The following is a 27,002-nucleotide window of genomic DNA, read 5'->3' on the forward strand; positions in this document are numbered from 1 at the left end:
TCAGTCTCTAAATATTAGTTGGCTAAAACATATTTTGCAGTGATTTCCCAGTTGGTAACTCTTCTAGAAGCTTAGCAGTTTTCCTTTTATGTAATCAGTATGCAGACGACATTGTATAAGAGGCACGTCAGTGTGAACCGACTGGCCCTGATATGCAGCACTGCCCAGAGTATTTGCCAAAGTCCATGGTTTTTACACCGTCCCACCGTGGAAGTTAATATTAAGTCTGACATCTTGTTTGAATACTAGATTGTTAGACAAGTTATGTAACTTTTGACTCTGTTTTGGACAGACGAATTTGACACACTCTGAATAATAGATTCTTATAAAAACTTGTCTTAATATATATTTCTTGGAATATCTTTTGAAAGCTTGCAGAGTCAGTTTTGTTTAAAAATTTGTAAAATTCTCCTTAAAATTTATTTAGAGATTTAATGTTTGTTTTATGCTAATCAACAAGTATCTTAAGTGAGGTATCTAAAACATAGACAAAATTGGAGATGGTTAAGCATGTGATGGCATTTAGTAAAAAGAAATGTATCCATGAATGGCTATGCTACCTATCCTTTGTGCCATGAAAATGGAAGATTTCTAGATTACCCAGATAATTTATGGAAGGCAGAGGCTGTGTCTGTTTTTTCTTGTGCATCGCCTCACATCCCTGGTCCCCAGCTCTGTGTAAAACATCTGTTGAGGTACTATTTAAGTCACATGGCATCTAGCATATGGTACTGTCTTTCGCTATTTAGCAACTAAGTACAGAATAAATCTTTACAGTGTGTATCAAAGATTCAAAAAGAATAAGTATGTAAAGTCAAAATTATTTTAGAATATAGTAGTTTTCAATTATTTGGGTATTATTAAGAATAGCTAGGAAATTCTATTCCATAAGATGAAAAATATGATAAAATGTCATTTGGTGTTTATATCCAGATATTAATGAAAGACTCTTATTACTTTCATTCACTCTGACATTTTCCTTCTTTTTTCTTTTTTTATAAATTTATTTATTTGTTTGTTTTATTTTTGGCTGCGTTGGGTCTTCGTTGCTGCACGCGGGCTTTCTCTAGTTGTGGCGAGCGGGGGTTACTCTTCGTTGCGGTGCAGGGGCTTCTCACTGCAGTGGCTTCTCTTGTTGTGGAGCATGGGCTCTAGGCGCGCAGGCTTCAGGAGTTGCAGCACACGGGTTCAGTAGTTGTGGCTCACGGGTTCTAGAGCTCAGGCTCAGCAGTTATGGAGCACGGGCTTAGTTGCTCCGCGGCAAGTGGGATCTTCCTGGAACAGGGCTCGAACCCGTGTCACCTGCATTGGCAGGCGGATTCTTAACCACTGCGCCACCAGGGAAGTCCCTGACCTTTTCCTTTTGTTGCCCACTTTTACCTTATGAGTTTTGAGAAATAATTTTTCCAAGAAAAGGACTTGTCTTTGCTAAAAATAAATCATGTTCATATAAAAAATTTGGAAAATTTAAAAAAGAACAAAACAGAGCAATACAACTTTATCACTTAGAATAATGGCTAAATAATTTGTCATATGTTCTCTGTAGATTTTATTTTTCTTTCCATTTCCCATTTGAAAACTTTTGTTTCTTGATGGGACCCACTGTTTTATGGCCTAATCATTGCAAATTGCTGGCATTTGGATTTACCTGATTCTTTGTTTATTGACCTTGTTTACCATGTTTTAAGAATAGTGTTTTAGGTAAATCAAGATTACTTAAAATACATAGGATGCTCCAGATTTAATTGTCTTTCTCTTTTAAGTTATTTTTTCTTAAAACTTTCTTAATTTTTTTTATTTGATGGACGGGACAGATGTAAAGGATCTAATGTATAATCAACATAAAATCCCAAGCTATTTCAACTGTACACTTCTGTCACATTAATCTGGACAGGATATGACATTTCAGTTGTTTAAGTGATGTGTGTGTATTTTACAGCTTTCTTTTGCCAACGTTATGTTATTCTGTTTTGTTTGTTTGTTTGTTTGTTTTCCGTAATGGTAAAGTGGATTAAGATTTTCTTTAAGGGTGCAGGGGAAATACTGATATTATCATTTATTTCCCAACTTAACACATACTGAAAGATGCTGGACCTTGACAGGGACATATTTTTGAGAGTGAAAGACGTATTTATACGAAACATTTATCCAAATAAGAAGTAGAGGAGGGCTTCCCTGGTGGCGCAGTGGTTAAGAATCTGCCTGCCAATGCAGGGGACAAGGGTTCAAGCCCTGGTCCAGGAAGTTCCCACATGCTGCGGAGCAATGAAGCCCATGCGCCACAACTACTGAGCCTGCACTCTAGAGCCCGCGTGCCTAGAGCCCGTGCTCCGCAACAAGAGAAGCCAACGCAATGAGACACCCACGCACCACAATGAAGAGTAGCCCCCACTCACCGCAACTAGAGAAAGCATGCATGCAGCAAGGAAGACCCAACGCAGCCAAAAATAAATAAAATAAATAAATAAATTTTTAAAAATCATATTAAAAACCTATTAATGAGATTTTTAAAAAAGTAAGGGAAATTGAGTTAATGCTGCCTTCAGATCTGTTAGCCATCATTGTCAACTACAGGATTATTTTTGTCTCTTTTTAGCACTTTGCCTTTGAATAAAATTACTTACCTAGTAATGAATATCATGAAAGGAAATGTTAATGTTTTATAAGTAATGATATCAGTCCTTCTTGACAGCTGTTTTTCTTAAACATTATGTTATTTATTCCTATGAATCTTTTTTAATTTTTTTTAATAGGTCCTGGCTCTTCTCCTTTTAGGATATGGGCTTTTCTAAGTCAAGGCTTTCCTCTTTCTTTTTCTGTACTAATTTATGTGCCCTGTATACAGTAGGTGCTTAATTATGATGCCCAAGGAATATACTATATGCTTTGCTTAAGGCAGCTAGAAGGAAACATGAGGTTAGTAGATATAAAAATATGTTTGTGGTCTTAGTTTACTTTAAGATTACTTAAAATCCCACTCATTTTCTTTATTTTTGTATTTATAGAAATGCTTCCATCATTCCTTCAGAAAGTTGAAGTTGTCTCTGAAGCTTCTAGAGAAACTTGTGTAGCTTTGAGTGCTTGCCTTAATCTCTTCACCAAACAAGAAGGGGTAGGTAGTTTGGAACTGAATTTTTCAAATAATTGTTTGGGTGTCACACTGGATCATCCAACACATCATTGCTTTCAGACTGTCCAAAGGTAGGAGAAAATAGGGTTAATAAAGGCAACGACAGCTTCATTTTCCACCAAAAGTTAGAACTTATTTATTCTTGATTAAGCAGAATAATTCTGAAATAACTTCTGTTCATATCATTTAATTTGTTTATGTACCCATATTTAACAAGTATGTTTAAAGTTGATCTACTCAGGGTTGTCGTGACATTTTGATAAGACGGAATATGAAAATATTCTAGAAACAAAAGGTCTCTATATGAAAAATATATACTTTTAATTAGAAAATAGACTGTTATCATACTTACCTATGTGAACTCAGCTTAATGGATTAAATATTTTTTTGTGCTCTTGGCTGCTTGCTCTCTCCCATTTAAAAATTTGCCATTTGATCTTCCAAATATGAGTAAAAGTGGTATGCCATCCATTAGTAACTGTTTTTCTAAGGACTGAAAAGTCATTAAGGTGTGTTTTGTCTGAACTAAGATTTTTCTTTTTTATGTTTTTTCCTTCATTTTCATGATTTTACTGCAAGCCAAGTAGCAATAGGCTTTGTTTTCCATTTAATTTCTACACATGTTTAATCTTCAACTTTTAAGATTAAGACACCAAATTTGTTTTTTTTTTTCTTTCTTTTTTTTTTAGGTTCCACATATATGTAAAATCATATGGTATTTGTTTTTCCTCTGTTTGACTTACTTCACTTAGCACAATACCCTCCAAGGACCCTGACTTTCTTATTCTTGTTACAATTGATTTGTGCCTTTTGGTTAGAGATTAGGTTTTGGTGTAAAACAAGATAGATGAAAATGTTCTTATATATGTTTCCCTTATATGTAAGGATCTAAAATTTTATTTTCCCATCATTAAAATAAGCCTTGTGAATTCATGTGAAATTTTTAAAATGCTCTGTTTGTTATGTATACCACAAATTCCATAATTATTTTATTTGGAGAATAAGAAAAAATATGTGATAATAATCTGAATTAATTTAAAACAAACTTACAGAAAGTCTTTCAACAGAATTCTATTAAATACCATGGGAAAACATAATTGTTCATTAAACATGTTAAATGGTTGATTCTCCTAATGGTGCTTGAAAATATCCCTTCTCAGCATTTCTATTTTTGGTGCTTTGCAAATTTCATATTCTAGCTTGTTTAAATGAGGAATGATTTAGTGACCTAAATAAATCCAAATAGGATGATAGCATTGCAGAACAGAACAAATTATGATGTTACAGGATTCAGGTAATATTACCTTGTAAAACTAAATTCACATCTCCTGTGTGGTATCTGATGAATGTATTGACAACTTTTTTGTTCTCGGGTTGTATAGGTTTACGGCGAACACTAGATTAGAAGTACTTTAATTTCTGAAGAAGCCAACCTATCCTAATCTTTAACAGATTAAAAAAAAAATAGCCTAGGTAGTCACCTCTGTGTGTAGATTTACATGTGCAAGAATATTAGCCTAAAGTTTAGCCTAATTAACCTCTTTACGCCTTTAAAATTAGTCATCAGGATTAAGTAAGATAATTGTAAGCAAAATGCTTAGCATAGTTTCTGACACGTAGTAAGCCCTGAGTGTAAGTCCACGGTTGTTGTTGTAGGATGCTGTCTAATGAACACTTGTGACCCCTTTTTCTGATGGCATCTTGGAGCTTCTGTGTCTTTAACATTGGTTTTATCTTGTTTTGGGAGGAGGTGGTGTTGTCTAAAGAAAATTTATTTGACTGTGGAATGATTGTGTTGTGTTTCCATCCTTATTACTTACTATTTAAGAGATGATGGGCTACTTAAGTTCTCTGAACTTTGATACCTTCATCTTTCATATAAGAGAGACCATGTAGAAAGTCATTAAGAGCCCTGGTCTGAAAGTCTAATGGACCTCTTTTAAATCTCAGTCTTTCCCTAACCGATTGTAGGACCTTGGGCAAGTTTCTGAAGAATGAAGATATGTAAACACCTGATGGTTGGGTGTGGAGATCAGATGTATGTAGATGAATAATATGTATATAGACCATATTAGCATATCACAAGAGCACAAAGTATTCATTTAGTAAATGGCATTTATTGTTTTTAGAGTATTTTAAGATTTTTCTTTTTAGTAGTTCTATGAAATATCAACCCTGTGGGGCCCTCAGTAGAAATCCATGGATTTCCCGCTGAGAAATACCATTATAGACGATGAGAAGGCCTAAAAAATATTTGAAAGATAAATGGCATCATTGAAGTTGGTCTTTATCAAGTAGTTAAGAATTACAACATAGGAATTTAATCGCTTAATTGAGGTCAGAGTGGAATAATTGTGCACTGTAATGCCTTATGTATCAGGCATCATAAATTTTATTTTCATTATCCAAAAACTTTACTAGAAGAGCAACGATAAGCTTGAACTCACATAGACCTGAGTCCAGTTCCTGGCTCTGCTATGTAATCTCTGTCTTCACCTCAGTAAAACACAATCTCCTTTTCAAAGTGGTGACCAACCAAAAAAGAGTGTTTTGAGAAGTAAATGATATCCGATTGGCAAAACACTGCATAGCACCTGGCACAGAATAGGGACCCGGTAGGTGTAAGTGACCCCAGCCCCAGTGGCAGAAAAAACGTTTTTATTCTAACCTTTTTTGAGGACAGTTACTCTGAATCTTACACATTTACTTCTTAAACTGAAGGTTTCATACTTTATCTCTTCTGGGTGCCTCAGGATTGTCCTTTTGTATGTTTGTAATTACTCTTTGCGTTAATACAGAGATACCGTCGGGGGATAATGTTTACAGGACTCTTTTGATTAAATGGCCCAATCCTGCTAATGCTTTTCGAATTCCTTTTTACTCCTTACGGTTCTAAAATTTTCTTCTCTCCTGTTTTTTAGACCAACTGGGTGCTTGTCTCTAGCTGTGGAATACTGATCCCTTCTGATTTACTCATACTCATCTCCCGTTTGTTAAAAAGAAAACCAGTAACCAAACTTGGTAAAATTATGTCCACAGTAAGAGTAAGCTGGCTTAGTGTGAGAAACTTAGGGCTTGACAATGAGCACAGGCCTTAGGGTCTGGGGCCTTCTGGTATGTGGGTGTTCTTTGCTTATTTGGAGATTCTCTGATACAGCCTAGATATTCCAGGTATCCACGTGACCTCTACATAAATGAGGCATTATGTAGGCGTATTTTACTTGAAATAACACTACTTATGTTGTCGGAAAAAACCCGGCAATATATAAGATAAGCTGTAAAGTTTGTGATTGATCTACTAAAGGCAACCTTACTGTATGTTTTATGATATACTTGGTAAACATACTATAATAGAATGTGAAGGCTGTGGTTTTTCTTTAACCTTGTTTTGAGAGTTCCATTCGAAAGGCTAGAAACTGGTTTCATGAATCATTGTTTCTACAGTTCTCCTCACCCGAGGGTGGTATCAGAAGTGGTTAAAATGTCATTCAGAAGTCATCATCGGTGCCCTTCTGGGTCTGTGTATTATTGAGCTCCCCTCGATATTATGAGTCTAATCAGTTTTTAGTGTAAACTCACTTATAAAATGTTAAATCTCCTCACTGCTAAAGGGATGTAACCCAAATGTATGGTTGGGACGATAGTGATGCCAAGCTTGTGGTGTAATGGAACGATTCAGACTCTCAGTTGGAACCAACCAAAGGTACTTGCTACTCTGCACCAGATGCTAAAGTCTTTGGAGAGAATTCATGCCGTCATGTGGACTGATAACTCTATAAAGTCATGGTTTCTAATACTCAGTTAGCTTCCTGAGCTGTTCAGAGTCCTTTAATCCCTCTGTCTTTCATTTGCAGTGTTTATATCTTTCAGGCCTTCACCTTTCTCTCTCTCATCTCTATTCTGAGCAAAATTTTTTGTCAAACGTTAGGCGATCATTGTACATGCTACCAACTCCCCACCAGTCCCTCATTCTGATTTTTATCTTTCTGTTTTCCTTTTGTTGGAGGCATCTGTCTCCTATCTTCAAAAACAGTTACTCTCTTCTTCTGAATTCTCCCTTGTAGCTTCTATCTCCCTACATCCCTTTCCAGTTCCATTTTTGAAAATGTGACACCTTCTGTTTCTACTTCTTTATACCTCAACTAGTCCACTGAGACCATTCTTGCCAATATCTCCTTGTTGCTAATCAGAGAACATCTTTAAATTATCTTGCTTGTCTTTTTAAAGGGTCTGGCATTTGACTACTGCTTGCTTTTTGGAATGCTTCTCTGTGATTTCCATGGTGCCTCCCTCTTCTGGCTTCTCTTTCCTGTGTAGCAACTCCTCCTCAGTCTACTTCTAAAGCATCTTTTCTTCTGCCTGTGCTTTGCATGTTAGTATTCCCTAGGTTTCTGTGGGTGGCCTTCTCACTCAGCATTCTCCCTGGATGATTTCACCCACTCCTTCAACCCAGAAATCCATGATGATTCAGATATATCCACTTTGGATCTTCTGAGCTATGAACCAGTTGTATCCAGCTGCCTTTCGGACATTTACATATGGATACATCAGAGGCATTTCTAAACCAAAGTGCCTAGAACTGAGTTACCGATTCAACTCAAAGTTACCTGTTGGATAACTCAAGCCGGAAACATGGGAGCTGCCTCTGGTTCGTTCTTCTTCCTCAGCCCCATTTTTAATCAAGTCCTGTCATTTTTACTTCCTGTATCTCAGTTGTCTGTCTCCTCCAACCCAGCACACAGATTCCCCATTGCCATTCTGTTAGATAAAGTTCTCAGGATTGCTGTGTTGGATGACTACTACCATTTCACATTCCCAGGCTCCACCCTTCAAAATTGAGTTAATGTCCCTCCTAGTCTAGGAGTTCCTTGCTGTTGCAGCGCTTATGACATTGTATCATTATATATTTACTTGTCTGATTATATATTTACTTGACTCGAGCTCCTCAAGTAAGTATCTTATTTTTGTAGCGTCTGTGTCTAGCATAGTGCTTGGTATTTATTAGACAGTTAATAAATACTTGAATAAATGAATAATGAATGTACAAAGGAAAGAATACAAGCTTTTGGGTCAGACCAGTCAGGACCTAAACTCTGCTATCTTGACCCTGAGCAAATTAATATATGTTTGGGAATTCCATTTCCAAATCTGAAAATGAGAATGCAAATGAGTTTATTTTATGTGAAGTTCCTCAGTACAGTGCCTGGCACATTTTAGGTGCTTTGTAAATTGCCTTCTGAAACAAAGTAGCCTTTGTTGTTCATTGTTTTATTTTTCTGCCTGGTACTACTTTTGCAAACTGAATTCTTTCTCTAATTTTTAGGGCCTAGGGAGAAAGATTCTGTAGCAAGGTCTCTTCTTCAGTGACAAATGTGACTTTTCAAAATGTGATAATATTTAGTCACCAGCTGAGAATGAAAAAAAAAACTGCCTTTTCAAAAACACCTTGAAACCTCACCGACATTAATTACCATTTTTCCGAGTGTGGCCTTGTCTCATCTTTTACACGTTTTCCATCTGTAGTGCAAATACAGCCACCACTGCTGGAAGGGAGAACCTAAAGTACCCTAGGATCCTGTCAAAGAAATATTCAATTTTGTTCAGTATTACTCTGCTTCCCAAAGTCGAGGACAGATTTATGTACCTTAGAAAGGTTTAAGACTACTGTTTGTTTTTCCTCACCAGAGCCTCATAGTTAACGAGGAATTTCATTAGCCTGAACATCCCACTTTTAAGTATATCATGTATGTGGTGGGTCTTCCTGACCTTGACACCTTCGTCCACCCTTTAGGGGTCGCCAGAATCAGAAACCACCTATTTCACGCGAGTAGGTTTCACATTAGTAGGGTCAATACTGTTGTTTTCCTCATTGCTCAAATGGTAGCCCAGGAAGTGTGTAAAAAATAAATATGTGCAGACTAGCTCAGTCTTTGTTGTGGAATCGGACCGTTAACTCTTCAGTGTAAGCCTGAGTGTCACTACCTTCGAATGGGAGACTCCAGCAGAGAGGGTCCCTCTGCTTTTCCCGGGGGCAGGCTGGCCATTTAAAAGTTGCCAGGGCCGCGTCCGCAGGACCGGCGTCAGTACAGCGCCCGCTCCAGGGCCGGGCCGGCGCCTCCGCAGATGCTCGCAGAGCCCGGGGAGCGGTGCCGCCTTTCCCGAAATCCCGGCCGAGCCGCTCGCGGGCCGTGCGCCGCTCCCGCAGCCCCCTGGCAGGTCCCTACCTGCGCCTCGGAACGAGCGGGCGCCGCGGCGTGGGGGAGGGAGGGGGAAGGGGAGGAGGGACGGACGACGCCAGCCGCCGCGGAGCCGCCCGCCGCAGGCCATTTGCCGGCGGGAGTCCTGGAGGGCGGCGGTGCGGCCGAGGGGCCAGCGCGGACCTCGGGCGGCCCGGGCGCAGTCCTGGGCCGCGCCTCTGCTCGACCTCGCCGGAGCCGGAGCGGGAGCCGGGGGCGGGCCGCGCGAAGGTGACTTCAGGGAGACCTTGTGGTGCCGCCCTGGGTCGCGCCTCTCGGCTCGGCTGGAGGGGAGGCGGAGGAACAGGCCGAGCGCATTCCTGCTGGAGCCTCGAGGAGCGCCAGGCGGAGCGCGCCGCCGGGGAGCCCCGGCCCAGGTGGGTGGGCGAGTGCCTGCGCCGGGGCAGCTCGGGGACGCCCGGGGACGCCGGGGAGGGAAGGAGGAGGGCGGCCCGACGAGATCCAGGGATGTGAGTGGATCCAAGAAGAGTTGGGCGCGAGTGTGTGGAGCGGAGCGCGGCCGCGGGCGTGTGGGGAGGGGTGCGCGAAGCCGGGGACCTTGCCCGCCCGGCCGGCTGTGTGTTTGCATCGGTTCCTGCGGGAAGAGCCGCTGAGGGGTCAAGCCCGTGAACAGATATTTTTTTCGGCTAAATACTGGTGGTAGGTCAGGTAGGGCCGGAGTGGGAGGAGTAAGGCACTGAAAGACATTATTGTCCTAAATAACCTTACAAGTTAGTGATTTTTCGCATGTCTCAGCCCTGGCAGACATTGAGATGAACTTACCATCCGCTGTTCAGAGGCCGCTAAAATTCCCTGAAAAAACGAGGAGGGGAAATGCTTGAGTGGATTGAGAAGAGAAAGGGAAATTATACTGGGGTTGGGGAGTGGGGAGGTGGCTTTTAACTTTGTTTTGATTAGGGATTTTTGATTACTCATAGGCTTTCTTTGTAGCCTAAACCAGTGGAGAATCATGGTCCCCAGCATTCACAGCATGTGGCTAGTTGTTTTGTGTTTTCTGTTGTGCAGGTTTTTTTCTGGATTTGGAGGGAGGGTGGTACTAAGGAGGGGAAGATGCCAGGGAAGAGCTTTTGCAGCTTTTGAGAGTTATTAAAGCTATTAAAAGTTTCTTAATTTTAATTAGATTCAAAGACAGAATAAAGGCATTTCATTTAGAAGACAGCATTGCTTAGCAGGAATCTTTTGCAAAAGAGAAAAATGCTTGAAATGCGTGTTGGTGGAGTAATGTGTAGGCTAGAATATAGGAATCTAAATATAAATTTTCTTTTCAGTTTGAGGACACACCAAAGTTAATCTCCGGTCCAAATAATGTTTGATTTTGACCCGGAAGCTGATGACTTCGGCAAGTTAGCTCAGCTTGAACTAAGTAGATGTTTAATCTGAACATTAAGACCCAGAGAGCTATTTTAGCCTTTGTCCCAGTACTACTTTTTACTAGATTGGGGGCCTAAAGGGATTTGTATCACTGTGAATGTAATTGCAGGACTCTAGTCTTCCCTCTTTAGGAGCGCTTTAAACATTAATTTTAGGGGATTTCATTTGATGGTGAAAGTGAACCCCATAATCACCCTTCCCGTAGTTGTGCACTGTGCAGAACGGGGAGAAATTAAAAAGCTTATTAGGTTTTCTATATTAAAAGCAAATGCATCTACTGATAATCAAGGTAGTATATGAATATGATCCAAGCACATATTAAATATTATACATACTTCATAAAATAATTATGCAACACCATACTTTAAGCTCTATGTACAGTTTTTGACTTTGTCATTTACATTCTCTTAAAAAGGATTGTGATTTGTGGTTGTGTAGTTATCATTGTGTATATCAGCTCCATGAAGATTATAAGAAAACTTCTAATTCCTTTAAAAAGTAGGAATTTAGAATTTTTACTTAGTCCACGTTATTCCTGAATTTTTAGCTTGTTGTGTATATAATCCAGAAATATACTGCTACAACTTAGTTTTGGAAGCAGCTGGGACATAAGTTAAATAAATGTGAAGTTTGTGTAAAATGAAGCTGGTTTTCATTTTGGTAACTTTTGTGAAGTTTTTGAACAGAAATACATAAGATTTTAATTAGTAGCATGAAGTGTGTGTGTTTGTGTGTATGTATTAGCCTTGTGATGCTTGGTATGACCCAAGATCTATCATCATGAGTTTTTGTATCTCACGATAGTACCAAGCCTGTAACCTGGATGCAGTTGTGTTTGTCTTGTTCACTGCCGTTTTCCAATCAGAGTGCAGCGTCCGACTTCTACTCTAGCTAATGAGTTTTGAATGAGTTATAGGCAGACATAATTTTCCTCTCATTTTAACTTCAGAGTGTTAAGGATGTAACCCCTATACAACTTTATAATGGACCACCATAGATTTGATATCTATTACTTTATGTAAAATTTTCCCCTTAATTCAATAAGTATTTACAGAACGTTCATCTTGTCAGATACTGCTCTACCAGCCTGTCTTCATAAAACTTAAGAGATTACTGCAGGAGCCAGATGACTGACTAGGTGCTTACAGAAAGCACAACATATCCAGGGGGAAGAGAAAGGGATGAATTCCAGCAAATAGTTCATTAAGACTGGAACAGAGTGGGATAGGTAACGAGAAAGTCAAGGCTAGATCAGTAGAAGCCGGGGTCGGTCTTCTTGAAAGACTTTGTAAAATATGCCTGAAGAGTTTGGATTATTTTGGGCAGTTAGAATCACTGAGAGATTTTAATCAGGGGAGAGATTTAATCAGATTTGTTCCTTATTAGAAGGATTAGAGGGCAGGCCTGAAAGCAGAGTGGCCAGGTGCAGGAATTCGAGGGAGAGATAATCAGAGTCTGAGCCTAGTTGGTGGCTGTGGAAAAGGAAAGGAAGATACAGAAAAGAGAGAAGAGAGACTTCGAGATAAACAATATGAGTAGGAGCTGATCGTAGATTGAGTGTGAGGAATGAAGCAGGTGGAGTTAGATGACCCCACATTCATGGCATAAGTCACGGGATGGAAGGTGACTGAAGTAGGGAGGAAAGGGGAGGATGAGTTCACCTTTGAACACGATGACATCTGAATAAGGTCATCCTGACTTGTCCGATAAAAACTTGGGAATCTTTAGTACTGGGAGTCACTTGATTAAACATGGTGATGGAGGCTGAAGGAGTAAATAATAAAACAAGGAGAAGTGTCGTTTAAAAAAGTTTGAAATCAAACGATGAATACTGTCTGTGGAAGAAAGAGAGCCAGTGGAATGCACTGAGGAAAAGCAGCCTGCGGGGCCAGGGGACAAGAGGTCCAAGAAGGTGAAGTAGCAACTGAAACGCATCTGTTCGATTTGGTAGCCAGATGTCTTTGATGAGGGAAGTTTTAGAAGCTTGACAGCATGAAGCCTGACTGCAGTGAGCAGAGGAGTGAGTGGGGAGTAGAAAGTAAAAATAGTGAAGATAGACTGGGGTTCAGTATCTGTAGACAGTCTGTGAATAATTACAGTTTTGTTCCTTTCTTTCAGTCCTTACACCTCTTATTTATTTTTCTTCTTTCTACTGTACTGGTTAGGGCCTTCAGGACAATGTTGAATAGCAGCCGAGGTGGTAGGAATCCATATTCATCCCTGGTATTTAAAAGGAATCTAATGATTCCATGTTAAGAAAGATATTTGGTGCATACCATTTATCAGGTTAATGAAGTTCCCTTTCATTCTTATATTGTTGAGTTTTTTTTTTTTTATCATGAAAAGGTGTTGAACTTACCAAATGTTCATTTACCAAGAGAATCATGAGGTTTTTCTTTTATTTGTGAAGGTGGCAAATTATATTTTTAGATTCCTTTTATTGATAAGCCATCCTTGTGTACCTGGACTAAACCTAATCTGGTCATAATGTATTATTTTTAACATTCTCCTCAATTTGGTTTGTTTTGGTTTTTAACATCTGTTTGTAAGTGAGATTGGCTTGTAATTTCCTTTTTTTGTTCTGTCCTCATCAGGGTTTATTATCAAGGTTACACTGGCCTCATATAGTGAGTTTGGGAGTATTCTCTCTTTTGCTGTTCTCTGGAAGAGTTGTATAAAATTGAAATGGTCTGTTCGTTGAAAATTTAGTGGAATTTTCTTATAAAAGCACCTTTGTGAGTTTGTTTTTTTTTTTTTTGGACCAGTTAGATGTATTTAATGGTTATAGTGCTATTTTAGTTTTCTGTTTCTTTGGGTCAGTTTTGACAAGTTGCATCTTTCGAGGAATTTTATCCTTTCCATTTAAGTTTTGAAATTTGTTGTTATAAGGAAGTTCATAATATTCTTTTATTGTCTTTTTAACTTATGTTCATTCTGTAATTATGTATTCCCTTTTCTAATCTTTTTCCATTTTCTTTCTTCTAATGTTTATTTGGCTATTTCCAAATGAATTTTGCTCTCTTTGTAAGATCAGTCTCATTAAGGCTTTGTTTATTTGATTATTTTTCAAAGAACTGTCTAGCTTTTATCTATTTTATCTTTTTCTTTTAAATTTCTATAGTTATCTCTATCACTTTTCCTTGAGTTTATTTTCTTCCTAGTATCTATACATTTATTATTCTCTGTCTCCTTAAAGTGGATAATTTGTTCAAAATTTGTTCCTTTCCAGATTTCAATTCTAGATTTCAATTTTCAATACTAATTCTAGTATTTTGTAATATAGTGAATATATCACTGCTAGCTTTTTCCATTACTTTGATGATTTTATAGACTTGAATAATACATTTCCTAGACTTCATCATTCCAGACTGAGAACTACTAATGTATGTAGAGTACTTCCCTCCTAATATTTAAAATACCTAAAGTTTCTGGAAGGTTTTGACTACTTCCAATTTTTTTTTTTTCTCTTACCCAACTTTCCTTGTTTTCATTGCTTGGCATTTCTCTCCATTTCTATTCCCCACCTGCTGCTCAGCTTCTTCCTCTTTTTCCCTCACCCCCTCTTTTCTACCCCTAGATACTTTGTGCAGTGGAAGAAGAATGATCGTCTTCCCTTGCCCTCTGCCCCCACTTTTTTCTTCTGTCTCCCTAGTTATCTACACTCTAACCACCCGCCCCCCCATACCTGGAGGATTTTTCCATTATCTGCTCAACATTGTCCATCTTGCTCTTTCCTTCTCCTTAGAACCCTGGCTCCAGCACCAAGGAGGAAAAAGAAGATAATTTGTGTCTAATTTTCTTTAGATGCTCAAAGGTTCATCATTATGTGCCTGATGATTTTTGTTATTCCTAATCCAGTCCAACTGATGGCAAAGTTAGGGAGAGTATAGGGCCTAGGAAGATGGCATAGATGGTAGAGTCTGAGCTCCTATTACTTGGAGTCCTGAAATATGGGCTCCGGTATTAGTGACTTTTTCCTTGCTGTCTGACTCTGGGCCTCACATTGCTCCTGTGTAACAGGGTTATTAACACAGACCCCTTCTCTCTATTTCATGAGTTGCTGTGAGACTCAAATGAGGTAAGGATAAACCCATCCGTTTTATGTTAAGACAGTCTTCCCGAGCTTTATTTTCAGAAAAATACCTTGAAAGGATTTTTTGCTCAATTCAGGGACAGAGAAGTGGCGTTCAAGTGGTTTGTGGCCTGGGGTGCTGGATCAGAGAAACCCTGGTGGGAAGCAGCCGGTGGTGGTAGGAATGACCAGAGCACTGGAGTTCCGCCCAGTGGTTGAAAGGGATTCAGAGGAGGTGTCTGTCCTCTGGGGAAGGGAGCTCGTAGCCTCCCCGGCTGGAGAAGCGGACACGTTGTTACATCCAGTGGCTGGATCCTGAGCTGCAGTGATACCATCTGTTCCTTTACCTATCTTTTTATTTGCCGCATTCAGGACACTGTACCTTTCTGAGGTACTTGAGAAATCACCCTTCACTTAAAATGTTGGTATGAGGGAGATTTTGTTGTTCTGGGTTCTAGACAACTGAATTGCAAATGAAGTGTGGGAATATAATTCTCCTTACTAAAATTTCTTAGAAATGATTAACTTTGAATATTTTCTTCACTTATTTTTGTTACTTTATTTTGTGGTATGGATGAGTTGTTTAAAATCACAAAGTCATAGACTCAATCTTAGATTGTAGAGCATCTAGTCTGGTGATTTTCAGGTTTTATTGGGGGCTAAAGTAGATGCCAGTGTACAAGAGAGGTAAAAGTAAAAGCACCTCCTCATCCACTAAGGTGCCTCCGTACAACACAGTTTGAAATGATTGATATGGTTGATCTCGTCGCCTCCATTCTTACAGGTGAGAGTAGGGCCTGGAGAGAGGGTTCGATACCTCCCCGAGTTTATGTAGCTGGGAGGGGCTACACTTAGAGCCAGATCCAGGGATCTGCCTCCAAATTCAATGCTGAAGAACAACACACTATATCACACACAGCTTGAATGAGGAAAATTCATCCGTTAGACAGTCCACCTTGTTTCAAAGCTGATGTGGACATTTATAAGCTAATTTCTTGATTTGACAAAAGGATACCAACTTTAAAAATAATCAGATGGCCAAGAATATTTCAGTGTCTTCGGATTTTGCACAGAATACCTGTATTCCAGGTTCGCAACAGGAAACACTGTCCATCTTTTTGTGAAAATTTTGCTTAGTTGAGGTCACATTTTTGGAATGTATAGAATTTATCCATGTCTCTAGATGTTCTAAATTTTATCCTAAAATTAAACCATCAGAATGCTACAGCCTGGGCTATATTTTCTTGATTTTCTGAAAAATGTCCCTCACTGAATTTTAAGTTGGAATTACACCCTCCATTTCTATTCAGGGGCATTTCAAAACAATTTAGCTTAAGTGGCATTATTGATTATTTTGCCCTTGAATACTCTTAATCCCCTGTATATTACCCTGAATGAGAAATCAGAGCTAAGGACAAAGAGGGAGTTTGTTTTCCCTAAAGAAGTGATATATTTTTTTCCTTGTGGACAATTAAAAGGGCATAATTGTATTTCTCTTTCTGTTTTGGCCTTAAGAGAATTCAGAGCCAGATTTGTGGCTTGTCCATGGTATCTGTGAAGACGCCATCACTTGTGGGTCTTACCCCATTATTATATCAGAAGTTGTTCTGTGTTTTCATAGCCTCCCAGTTTGGAAATCACTGGATTACAACATTCTGTTGTGAATTGGTTGGACGTGGCTGTGTCCCAGAGTGCATTCAGATATGATGATGATAATTTGGGGATTTTTCTGCAAGTAGTAAGTACTAAGTAAATAGTTGTTAAAACATTAGGAACAGATTTGTACTTAATACTGTGGTTTTATTTTATGTGAAGAATATATACATTTTGATATTAGTTGACTTTGTAATAGATCATTTCAAGGACCCAACTTAAACTATGTGATATGTTACAACGGGAGCCTTTTTTTTTTTTCATGTTAATGCAAATCAAACTGTTTATTTTATATTCGGAGAAAAAAATTTAATTATTTTATTTGTGCTAGAATTTGCATAGCATAAAATTTACCACCTTAACCATTTATAAGCGCATAGTTCAGTGGCACTAAGTACATTCATATCGTTGTGTAACCATCATCACCGTCCATCTCCAAAACTCTTTTCATCTTCCTAAACTAAAACTCTATCCACATTACACAATAACTCATCCATCATTCCCCTCTCCTCCTAGCCCTTGGAAATCATGCTGCTACTTTCTGTCTCTCTGAATTTGATTACTTTAGGAGTCTCATATAAGTGGAATCATACAATATTTGTCTTTTTGTGACTGGCTTATCTCAGCATAATTCCTTTAAGGTCCATCCATGTTATAACATGTGTTAGAATTTTCTCCTTTTTTAAGGCTGAATATTATTTCGTTGTATGTATATATACCACATTTTGTTTATCCGTGCATCCGTCAGTGTTGTATTTGGGTTGATTCAACCTTTTGGCTGTTGTAAATAATGCTGCTGTGAACATGAGTGTACAAGTATCTCTTTGTGTTTGTGCTTTTAATTCTTTTTAGCATATACTCAGAAGTGGAGTTGCTGAGTCATGTGGTAATTCTATTTTTAATTTTTTGAGGACTCGCCATACTGTTTTGCATAGTGGCTGCACCATTTTACATTCCTACCAACAGTGCGCGAGGGTTCTAATTTCTCTACATCCTTGCCAACACTTTTTCTTTCCTGGGTTTTGTTTTTGTTTTTGTTTTTATAGTAGCCATATAATTGGGTGTAAGAAAATAATTTTTTTTTAAGTGGAGTTAACCATGTTTGCTATCCAGATGTTGACCCCAAGGTTGCCAGACTCTACACTGGCTCATAACCGCCCTGCAGAGCAGTGCTTTCTCATTATTTTTCAAACCATCCAGAAGTTACCCTGTTTCAAGTGTAGCGGAGGGTGCACAGTGCCAGTTCTCCTTAGTCCCTCGTTTCCCCTTCAGTCAGTACAAAACAACTGCACAAAGCAGGGATGTGGTTTCCATGGACTGTAGACTTGGTTTAAGTTCATATATCTGTATTATACTTTTATGTTATCTTTCTGTACTTTAGATACCAAATGTCGATTTGCTGTTGTATTTCGAAGGATAATTGCTCAATTGAAAAGAATTTTATCTTGTCTACAAAGGAAAATGAAAGCGCAGGTATGTTTGAATTGTGGTAGATATAAAATATGAGACAAGGAAATTGATATACAGTTGACCCTTGAACAACGTGGGTTTAAATTGCACAGATTCACTCACATGCCAATATTTTTGAATAGTAAATACTACAGTACTACATGGTCCGTGGTCGGCTGAATTAGCAGATGTGGAGGAACCTTGGATACGGAGGGTGGGCTGTAAGTTATACGTGGATTAACCCCTGCGTTGTTCAAGGATCAACTGTACTTGAGAAAAGTCAAGCCTACCTTCACTTGTACAAGGGAACTAATCAAGGAAAATATGTGTTACTCAAAATCAGAGCATGATTATCCTCAGCGTTAGAATTGGACAGATAATTTAACATATTCTATAATGAAATTATTATTATTTGATCTTTAGCCGTTTTTAGGAGTATAAAATTTCTATAAGCCTTGAAGTCAAAGGAAAATTTAAAAAATAAGATGGAAACTTGGGAAAATGTAACCACAAAATTATAAAAAAGGATCTTAGAGGTTACCTAATTTTTCTCCATTTGCAAGAATCCTCTCTCCAACTTCCTGCCAGCCAGATGGTCCCTTTATGTGCCATGTAAACACTGCCATCGATGGACATACAGGCAGGGGGTGCCAGTGGTTACAGGCTTGGAGCTTGAGTCAAACCCAGACCTATGTTTGAGCACCGGCTCCATCATTTACTGGTTCTGCGATCCTAGGCAGGTCGTGTCATCTCAATGAGCTTGAGTTTCCTCATTGTTAATAATACCTACTTCATAGGATTGTGGGAGGATTACATGAGGTGGCACACCAAGTATTTACCATAACATCTGGCATACAGTAGACATCCCTAGATGTTAGCTCTTGCTCTTCTAGCTGCTACTACTACTATTATACATGAATAATATTTAAGGGCCACCCAGTCTACTGTAGGAAAACTATAAATACTAGAAAGTTAAAACTTATATTAAGGCGAGGTTTTTCCTCTTCTTTTTTCTTTTTCCTCTTCTTTTTTCTTTTTCCTTTTTTTTTTTAATTCATGGTTTCAAGTCTGTGCTCTGCAGCATCACAAAAAAGTGAAAGGAATTACCTCTTGTGACAATTCATCAGCTCTTTGGAGCAACCAATAAATTCTTCTTCCCCAAGCCAGGCATCTCCAAGTTCCTTCAGCAGTTATTCCTGTGTCAGGCTTTCCAGATCCTTTCTTCTTACTCTTCACCGATTGCCCTCAGGTCTTGTGTCCTCCAGAAAGGAGCCTGGCGTCCCACGTGAAGTTGGGGCGCAGAGCATGGCCCTTCGCAGTTGGCTTTCCGTCCTGCTCCCGGGAAGGAGCCTCCAGGGCCATGATGGCCTCCACAGCCCTGAGGGGTGAGCCCTGCCTCTCTGGCCTCTCCGGCCTCTCCTTTGCTTCACTCCTGCCCCACTCGCTTTGTTGTGAGGACGGTGGCCTCCTGTTGTGCCACAGACTCGCAGGCCCCTTCCTACCTCAGGACTTTGCTCACCCCCTGCCTGGAGCGCTCTTCTCCAGACACTTGCCCGCCTCTCCCTCACCCTGGCCTTCAATCCAGTGGCGCCTGCCCGGTGAGTCCCCTGGCCACCCTGGTTCCCGGGACTCCCTTTCCCCTCCCAGCTTGATTTTTGTTGTTAGTGTTCTCCACCACCTAACACACTGTGTATTTCACTCCGTCACCTGTTCCTTTCCGCTTGGTAGACTGTCAGTCCTCTGTGTGCAGGTATTTTTGTCTGCTTTGTTCACTGCTGATCCCCTGCAGCCTGGAATGCCCGGCATGGTGTAGGTGGTTGATGAGTATTTGTGGCATGAAGAGCACAATGGGAGGACTGACTCCCCTCTCCGAAGAAGTTGCGTCGTACTAGGCTGGGAAGGGGTGCTTGGGCACCGGTTGACAGTCATGGGTCCTTTGTTTTGTTGCTTGAAAAAATTGGGAAAAAAATTTTAAGTGTACTTAAAGAAGGAAAAATTAGAAGCCATGTTCATTATTTTAAGACTTTGGGAATTTTCCAGTCACTTTGGTTGCTTAATCAATATTTTATTGAATACATAACCTTATTTGCTCATAAGATTTTTGTTTTGTAAAAATCAATATTGGTCATTAAAACAAGGATATTTATTCTTTAAGTGTAACTTAACAGAGCTTTCCAAGTAGTGGGCTTCAGAGTAATGATCTTTTCAACCCTTAGAATGGCCAGAGCCCCAAATCAGGTGCTTGGTCTCTCCTGTGTACCATACAAAGGTTGTTTTCCATGTGTGCCAGGACTTGCAAAACTTGGGAAGCACTGCTTTAGACACATAAGATGTTTTCTTCAGATGGAGTGAAAATCTGCTGAGCTGTGATTCAAGCATATTTTAGTCATCCCCTCCCCCCCACCCAGTTTGAGAACCATGAAAACACTTGTCAAAATGGAAAAAAACATCAAAATTCTGTAAAAGCAAAGTTATTGTCTCTGTGGACTTAATGATGTTCAACAAAAAGATATTTCCAGAGACAGAGCTGCAGGCATTAAAAGAGGGGAGTTGGGGATCGTGGTGTAGCTGTGCAGTGGAATAGTCCTCAGCAGTGAAAAGGAGAGAACTGCTCATACTTGCAGCAACATGAATGAATCTGAAAAACATACTGAGTGAAAGAAGCCAGACACAAAGGAGTACACTCTGCACGATTCCATTTATTTGAAGTTCAAGAGCAGACAAACCTGAAGCATAAGTTACAGAAATCAGAGCAGTGGTTTGCAGGGCTGGGGACAGCAGGGAGAGTGAGGGGACCTGGGGGAAGGAGAGAAGAGAAATGCTCTATATCTTTATAGCGGTGCTGGTTACGTGGGGTGTACGTTTGTGACTATTCGTTGAACTCTACATTTAAAATTGATGTATATAATCTCTCAATAAAGTTAATTAAAAAAATTAGAGTTGGTAGGGTGTTAACTTTTCTAGTTATTTTCACCAACAGAACTATCAGCTACAGAGCCCTTGAATAACATCTGAAAATAAGATATGTTTAGATTATGATTAAACTTCTCTGCTTTTAAAAATGGTTGTTTACCTCCTGCGGGATTATCTCTAAAAAAAGAACTGTATTTCAAGGATACATAAGATATATAAATCTGTGGTGAGTGATTACATAAGAGTAAGCTATTTTTAGGTAGAAGCTTTGCAGCCATGATGAAGCAGGAGTGTGTTTAACAGAATCTCAGATCGGATTCCTATAGTAGACGGCTGAGAGAGCCAGGCGCGCTGCACTATAGGAGAGTACCTTGTAAGCATCATTTTGTGTTTGATGCAATGCAGATTTTTCACATTTGCGATTTTGATGCAAAAGTTTGCAAACATCAATTCCTGAATAGATACATTTAAAGATATTTTGCTAATTGTAAAATTATGAGAGATTTATGAAAGACACACACACACACACACATATATATATATATATATATATATAGAAAATATTGAGCTATTTTCTATAAAGCATAGGGAAGAATATAAACACCAGAGCCCAGCAACCCCTGGCAGGAGGTTCTGGTTTGTCTTAGTTTGTTTGTATTGGCAAATACACAAATACAGCAGACATTGCAGTTTGATATCCTGTGTTGTTTTCAGTAGTGTCAGAGTATTTTTCTTTGTCATACATATTCTTCGAAAATATGTTTGTCTGAGTAAGAAATGTATTATTTTGACTCCCATTTTCAGTAAGTGAGTGGTCTTTTCACTATGCCCTTACTATTGCTAAATATTTATATTTTTTATAGCTTTATTGAGGTTATAACTGACAGACAATAAATTGCACACATTTAAAATGTAGTTCAGTGAGTTTTGATGCATGTTTACATTGTAAAACCATCATCACTTTCAGGATTAGGAATATTTCTACTACTTCCAAAAGTTTATTCCTGCCTGTTGTGGTACCTCCTACTCTTCCTTCTACCCCCGTCCACAGGCAGCTATTGATTAGATTTCTATCACTAATTAGTGCTCAGTAGGCATTTTCTAGAATTTTACATATATGGAATCATACATTTATGGGGTGGAGGAGGTTCAGCTTCTTTAATAATTATTTGCAGATTTATCCGTGTTGTTGCTCATAGCAGTAGTTCATTCTATTTTATTGCTGAATAGTGCTCCATTTTATGGCTGTACCACAGTTTATTTGCCTGTTGATGGACATTTGGATTGTATCCAGTTTTTGGCTACTGCAAGTTTTTGTGTGGACATAACCTTTCATTTCTCTTAGGTATCAATAAATACTTAGGAGCAAATAGAATGCCTGCATCATAAGGGAAATGCATATTCGTGGTGGCTGTTTTTTGAGTTTGTTTTTTAATTTTAAAAATATTATAGCGTTTATATAACGTAAAATTAACTGTTTTGAGCATAAGGTGCATTGGCATTTGGTAATTCACAATGTTGTGTAACCATCACTCTATCTACTTCCAAAACATTTTCATCCCAAAAAAGAACCCTGTACCCACTGAGCAGTCACTCCCCATCTCCACCCCTGCCCGCAGCCCGTAAAAACAACTAATCTGTGTTTTGTCTCTATGGATTTGCCTGTTTGGGGCATTTCTTATAAATGGAATCATTCAGTGTGTGAGCCTTAGTGTCTGGCTCCTTTAGCCTAATGTTTACCAGCATCGTGTGCATTGTAGCATGTATCAGTACTCTATTTTAATGACTGAATAGTATTCCATTGTATACATACAACACATCTTACTCATTCATTCATTTATGGACATTTGGGTTGTTTTTACCTTTTGGCTATTGAGAATAGTGTTACTTTGAACACTTGTGTACAAGTATTTGTTTGAACATGTTTCAGTGTTTTGGGGTATATACCTAAGAGTGAATTTTCTGGGTCGTATGGTACTTCTATGTGTAGCTTTTTCTGAGGAACCACCAAACTGCTTTCCACAGCATCTGCACCATTTTACATTCCCACCATCAGGGCGCAAGGGTTCTTTTTTTCCCCATCCTCACCAACACTTACTGTCCTAGTGGGTGTAAAGTGATACCTCATTGCTATGATTTGCATTCTTCTGATGACTAAAGATGTTGAGCCTCTTTTCATATACTTGTTGGCCATTTGTATATGTCTGGAGAAATGTCTGTTCAAGTTCTTTGCTCATTTTAAAATTGGGTTGGTTGTGTAAAAAATTTTGGTCAAAATAAATACTCCATCAGGACATTGCATTTGTACATATACACAGTTTTTCCATAAAACATTTTTATTTAGTTATTTATTATTGAGAATATATCTTTGATACATTTTTCCCTTAGAGGTTCATTTAAAAAAAAAAACTAGTTCTTGTAGTTCATTATTCAAACATGGTTTAGCCGAGACATGTTCAAAGCAGCTGTAATTTTCTGTGGGGCAAACATCCCACACTAAATTGTTTTTTCATATCTTCAGCAATTTTTTCTGTCTTACAGCAGTATTTTCTGACAAAGGAATATATCTTAGTTTTTCATCACACTATTTTCTGTCTACTATTTTTTTGTAATTTGAGAGTAAGTATTTCCTCAAGTGATTTGTAGCTTTTTGTCTTTTCTATTAAAAACCATAAAGGAGTTGCTAAACATTTTATTACATTTAGTGAAGAAATTGAAAGGGTAAAGCTCTGGACTGAATGTCATGTAACTTTAAACATCACTGAAGAAATTTGGGGAAGTTTATCTTCACCCTCTGGATGCTTAGCTTTTAAATGTTGAGACAAATGTCATGACTTCATGTGCTCATTAGTTTATATCTCAAGGCATAATAATAACCCATAAATAGAGGGTGACCTGCACACATCCATATTTCTATGTATATGTATCCACATCCATATTTCATATGGTCTTCTGGAGAACTGGCTTATTGTCATCTGATTATATGTGATCTGTTTTTAGCAGAGTAGCTGATGGAGAACTCCCACTGGCAGTAGAAGCCTTTGCTGTATTCCCTTTGTTCACTTTGTTAGTGTCATTAGTGTCTTCGATCTGGAGTTCCTTTGTGGTGCTCTTTACGTTATGGGTGTATTTTGTGAATTAACTGAAACTAGATGATATAGTCTGTAAGTCCTCGTAACCAAGCTCTCATGAACTGCAGTGCCTCACGATACCCTGGAAGCAGGTGCTTCTGTCAGCCTCTTAGTGGTCGTCTCCACTCTTCCCCGAAGTTTCTGTGCATCCTGCACTTGACCCTTGACCAAGTGACCCGTGGACCATGTGGAGGCACCGTTGTTAATCTGTGTATATCACATCTGTGTATGTAACATTTGGTCTAATATTTTTACAAAAGTAAATATAAAAGACTTTCTAATATTTCCTATATCTCATGGGTACACACACTCCATTTTGGAGACTGTAAATGAAAGCAAGTAAAGAACCATTGAAAAGCTTAAAAGTAATGATGGGTTTGCATTTTAAATAGGTGTACTGGGCAGGAATGTGAAGTGTCTTTTTGTCTTTTTCTCCTTCTAGACTATAAACTCTCCAGGGATTAACCAGTCTCCTCTTCTGTTGATACTTTTTATCCCCAGCACTACCTTGAAATAGTAGTACCTGCCCAGGAAATATTTAACTAAACTGATATTCTCCTGAATTGGCAATTCTTATCCAGAAGCCACATTAGAATAATTTGTGGAGTTTTTGAAAAAACATCACATGTATTAGCGTTAGTATTAGAATTGAACAACAACAACAAAAAACCCAAAGCCAAATAACGTGAGCTTAAGTTAGAGAATTTCTTTTTCACCTGAAAGAAGACAGGAGGTAGGCAGTCTGGGCCTGGTGTGGCAGTTTCAGGTGTCGGCGGCTTTTCCAAATACCAAAGTTTAGTCAGGAGGAAGGAAGCAAGCAAGCGAGCAAAAAATAGGAGTGTGCCCTTCCCTTTAAGGAGACCAGGTGGGTTCCTTACATCACTTCCATTCTTGGCCAGAACTTAGTCATGTGACCACAGCTGCCAGAAAGACTGAGCAATAGTCTTTAAGACGGGAAGACTGAGCAATGGTCTTTAAGATGGGAAGACTGAGCAATAGTCTTTAAGATGGGAAGACTGAGCAATAGTCTTTAAGATGGGAAGACTGAGCAATGGTGTTTAAGATGGGAAGACTGAGCAGTGGTGTTTAAGATGGGAAGACTGAGCAATGGTCTTTAAGATGGGAAGACTGAGCAATGGTGTTTAAGATGGGAAGACTGAGCAATGGTCTTTAAGATGGGAAGACTGAGCAATGGTGTTTTAAGATGGGAAGACTGAGCAATGGTGTTTAAGATGGGAAGACTGAGCAATGGTGTTTAAGATGGGAAGACTGAGCAATGGTGTTTAAGATGGGAAGACTGAGCAGTGGTGTTTACGATGGGAAGACTGAGCAATGGTGTTTAAGATGGGAAGACTGAGCAGTGGTGTTTAAGATGGGAAGACTGAGCAGTGGTGTTTAAGATGGGAAGACTGAGCAGTGGTGTTTAAGATGGGAAGACTGAGCAGTGGTGTTTAAGATGGGAAGACTGAGCAGTGGTGTTTAAGATGGGAAGACTGAGCAGTGGTGTTTAAGATGGGAAGACTGAGCAGTGGTGTTTAAGATGGGAAGACTGAGCAGTGGTGTTTAAGATGGGAAGACTGAGCAGTGGTGTTTAAGATGGGAAGACTGAGCAGTGGTGTTTAAGATGGGAAGACTGAGCAGTGGTGTTTAAGATGGGAAGACTGAGCAGTGGTCTTTAAGATGGGAAGACTGAGCAGTGGTCTTTAAGATGGGAAGACTGAGCAGTGGTCTTTAAGATGGGAAGACTGAGCAATGGTCTTTAAGATGGAGGGCATTGTTAATCAACTATGCTCCAATATAAAATAAAAATTTAAAAAAGAAAAGATGGAGGGCAGTGTAGCCAGCTAACAAATTGGGGTTCTTACTAAGGAAGAAGAGGAGACTAGATATTGGGAGAAATCACAGTACATGGACCTCGTTCATTATTGTAAGTTCTGAGGCAGTAGGTCTGGGCTGAAACTGGGCATTCTGATTAAAAACCAAACCAAACCAACCCTATAGCTGCTCCATGTATACTCTTCATGATGGAGTATCTCAACTCTAAGCCAAGTTTGGAACGGAACAGATCTTAAAAGAAAAACCCTTCTCCTGGAGGGCATGGATTCAGCCAAGTTCCTAATCTACCTAACGATCTTGCCATTTTACAGTGATGCCATACCTGACAGGGGTCCAAGGGATGGTTTTAACAAGTGCATTGCTGTAGTCCAGGTAACTGCCTGCCCTCCCTCATTTATCTGGTCCATCAGTCTCGTAACCCCATTCCACCCAAAAGTGAGACCCTCTGCTTCTAAAATTCCTGATCGTGGATTGCCATCGACAGTGTTTAGGGTCTTATGGTTATTGGCAGCACCACGGGTTGGAAAGCTTGTGGGCTTTGGCGTTAAAAGATCTTGGTTTCAGTTTTTTATTCTTCTGCTAACCTTTGTCAAGTTACTTAAACTTTATGATCTTCAGTTTATACATATATGCATTCCTCTTAGGGCGGTTAGGAAGATTTAATGAACTCTAACAGTATGTAAAAGTGTCTTTTAAAATGCAAAGTGCTATGCATATACTTTATCAGTCATAGACATAGAAACAGCCCTGTGTAAGCAGAACCATTGTTTACACAAAAGCTTAGGAAGTTAAGCCCTTTTTTTTTTTGCTAGATGAACTCTCATACTGAAGTTAAGAGTAGTGAGATTTTAAGAAACATTTTTGCTCAGGGTCGTGCACTTAAATTATTAGTTCTGGGATAAACTGTGAAATACTTGTTAATACTGGTTAAAGAGATTTTATCAAAAAAAGTTATTTTGCATTGCTTCAGTCCCCCTCTATTCTCTCCTATTACTATACACCCGAATGTTCTTCATTTTAAAATTCTGTTTCAAGACTTACTATTGAGCATGTCATATGCAACCATTCCAGGCACTTAGGGAATACAGTCATGAACAACTGTTTAATCGGGAGTTTGAGACATGATTAAAAGAATAGACTTTTTAAAACTTCAGAATCTTTATTGAGTAGGTTGATTTGGAATTTTACCA

General features: G+C 39.0%; 1 protein-coding gene across 7 annotated transcripts in view; it reads left to right on the forward strand.

Annotated features, from left to right (window-relative positions):
* Positions 1-27,002, forward strand: part of OSBPL1A (oxysterol binding protein like 1A) — a 220,353-nt gene that overhangs the window by 86,313 nt on the left and 107,038 nt on the right. For 3 of the 7 annotated variants that reach the window (XM_028162694.2, XM_028162696.2, XM_028162695.2), the window contains one exon: positions 3,006-3,112. In XM_028162694.2, the coding sequence (XP_028018495.2) occupies positions 3,006-3,112 (107 nt within the window). Of the gene's footprint in view, positions 1-3,005; positions 3,113-9,436; positions 9,744-17,864; positions 17,957-27,002 lie in introns of those variants that run through there. The other 4 variants (XM_028162698.2, XM_057526569.1, XM_028162699.2 and 1 more) reach the window with 4 other exon arrangements.

Source organism: Balaenoptera acutorostrata, chromosome 13 (genome assembly GCF_949987535.1).
Source record: "Balaenoptera acutorostrata chromosome 13, mBalAcu1.1, whole genome shotgun sequence".
Classification (NCBI taxonomy): domain Eukaryota; kingdom Metazoa; phylum Chordata; class Mammalia; order Artiodactyla; family Balaenopteridae; genus Balaenoptera; species Balaenoptera acutorostrata.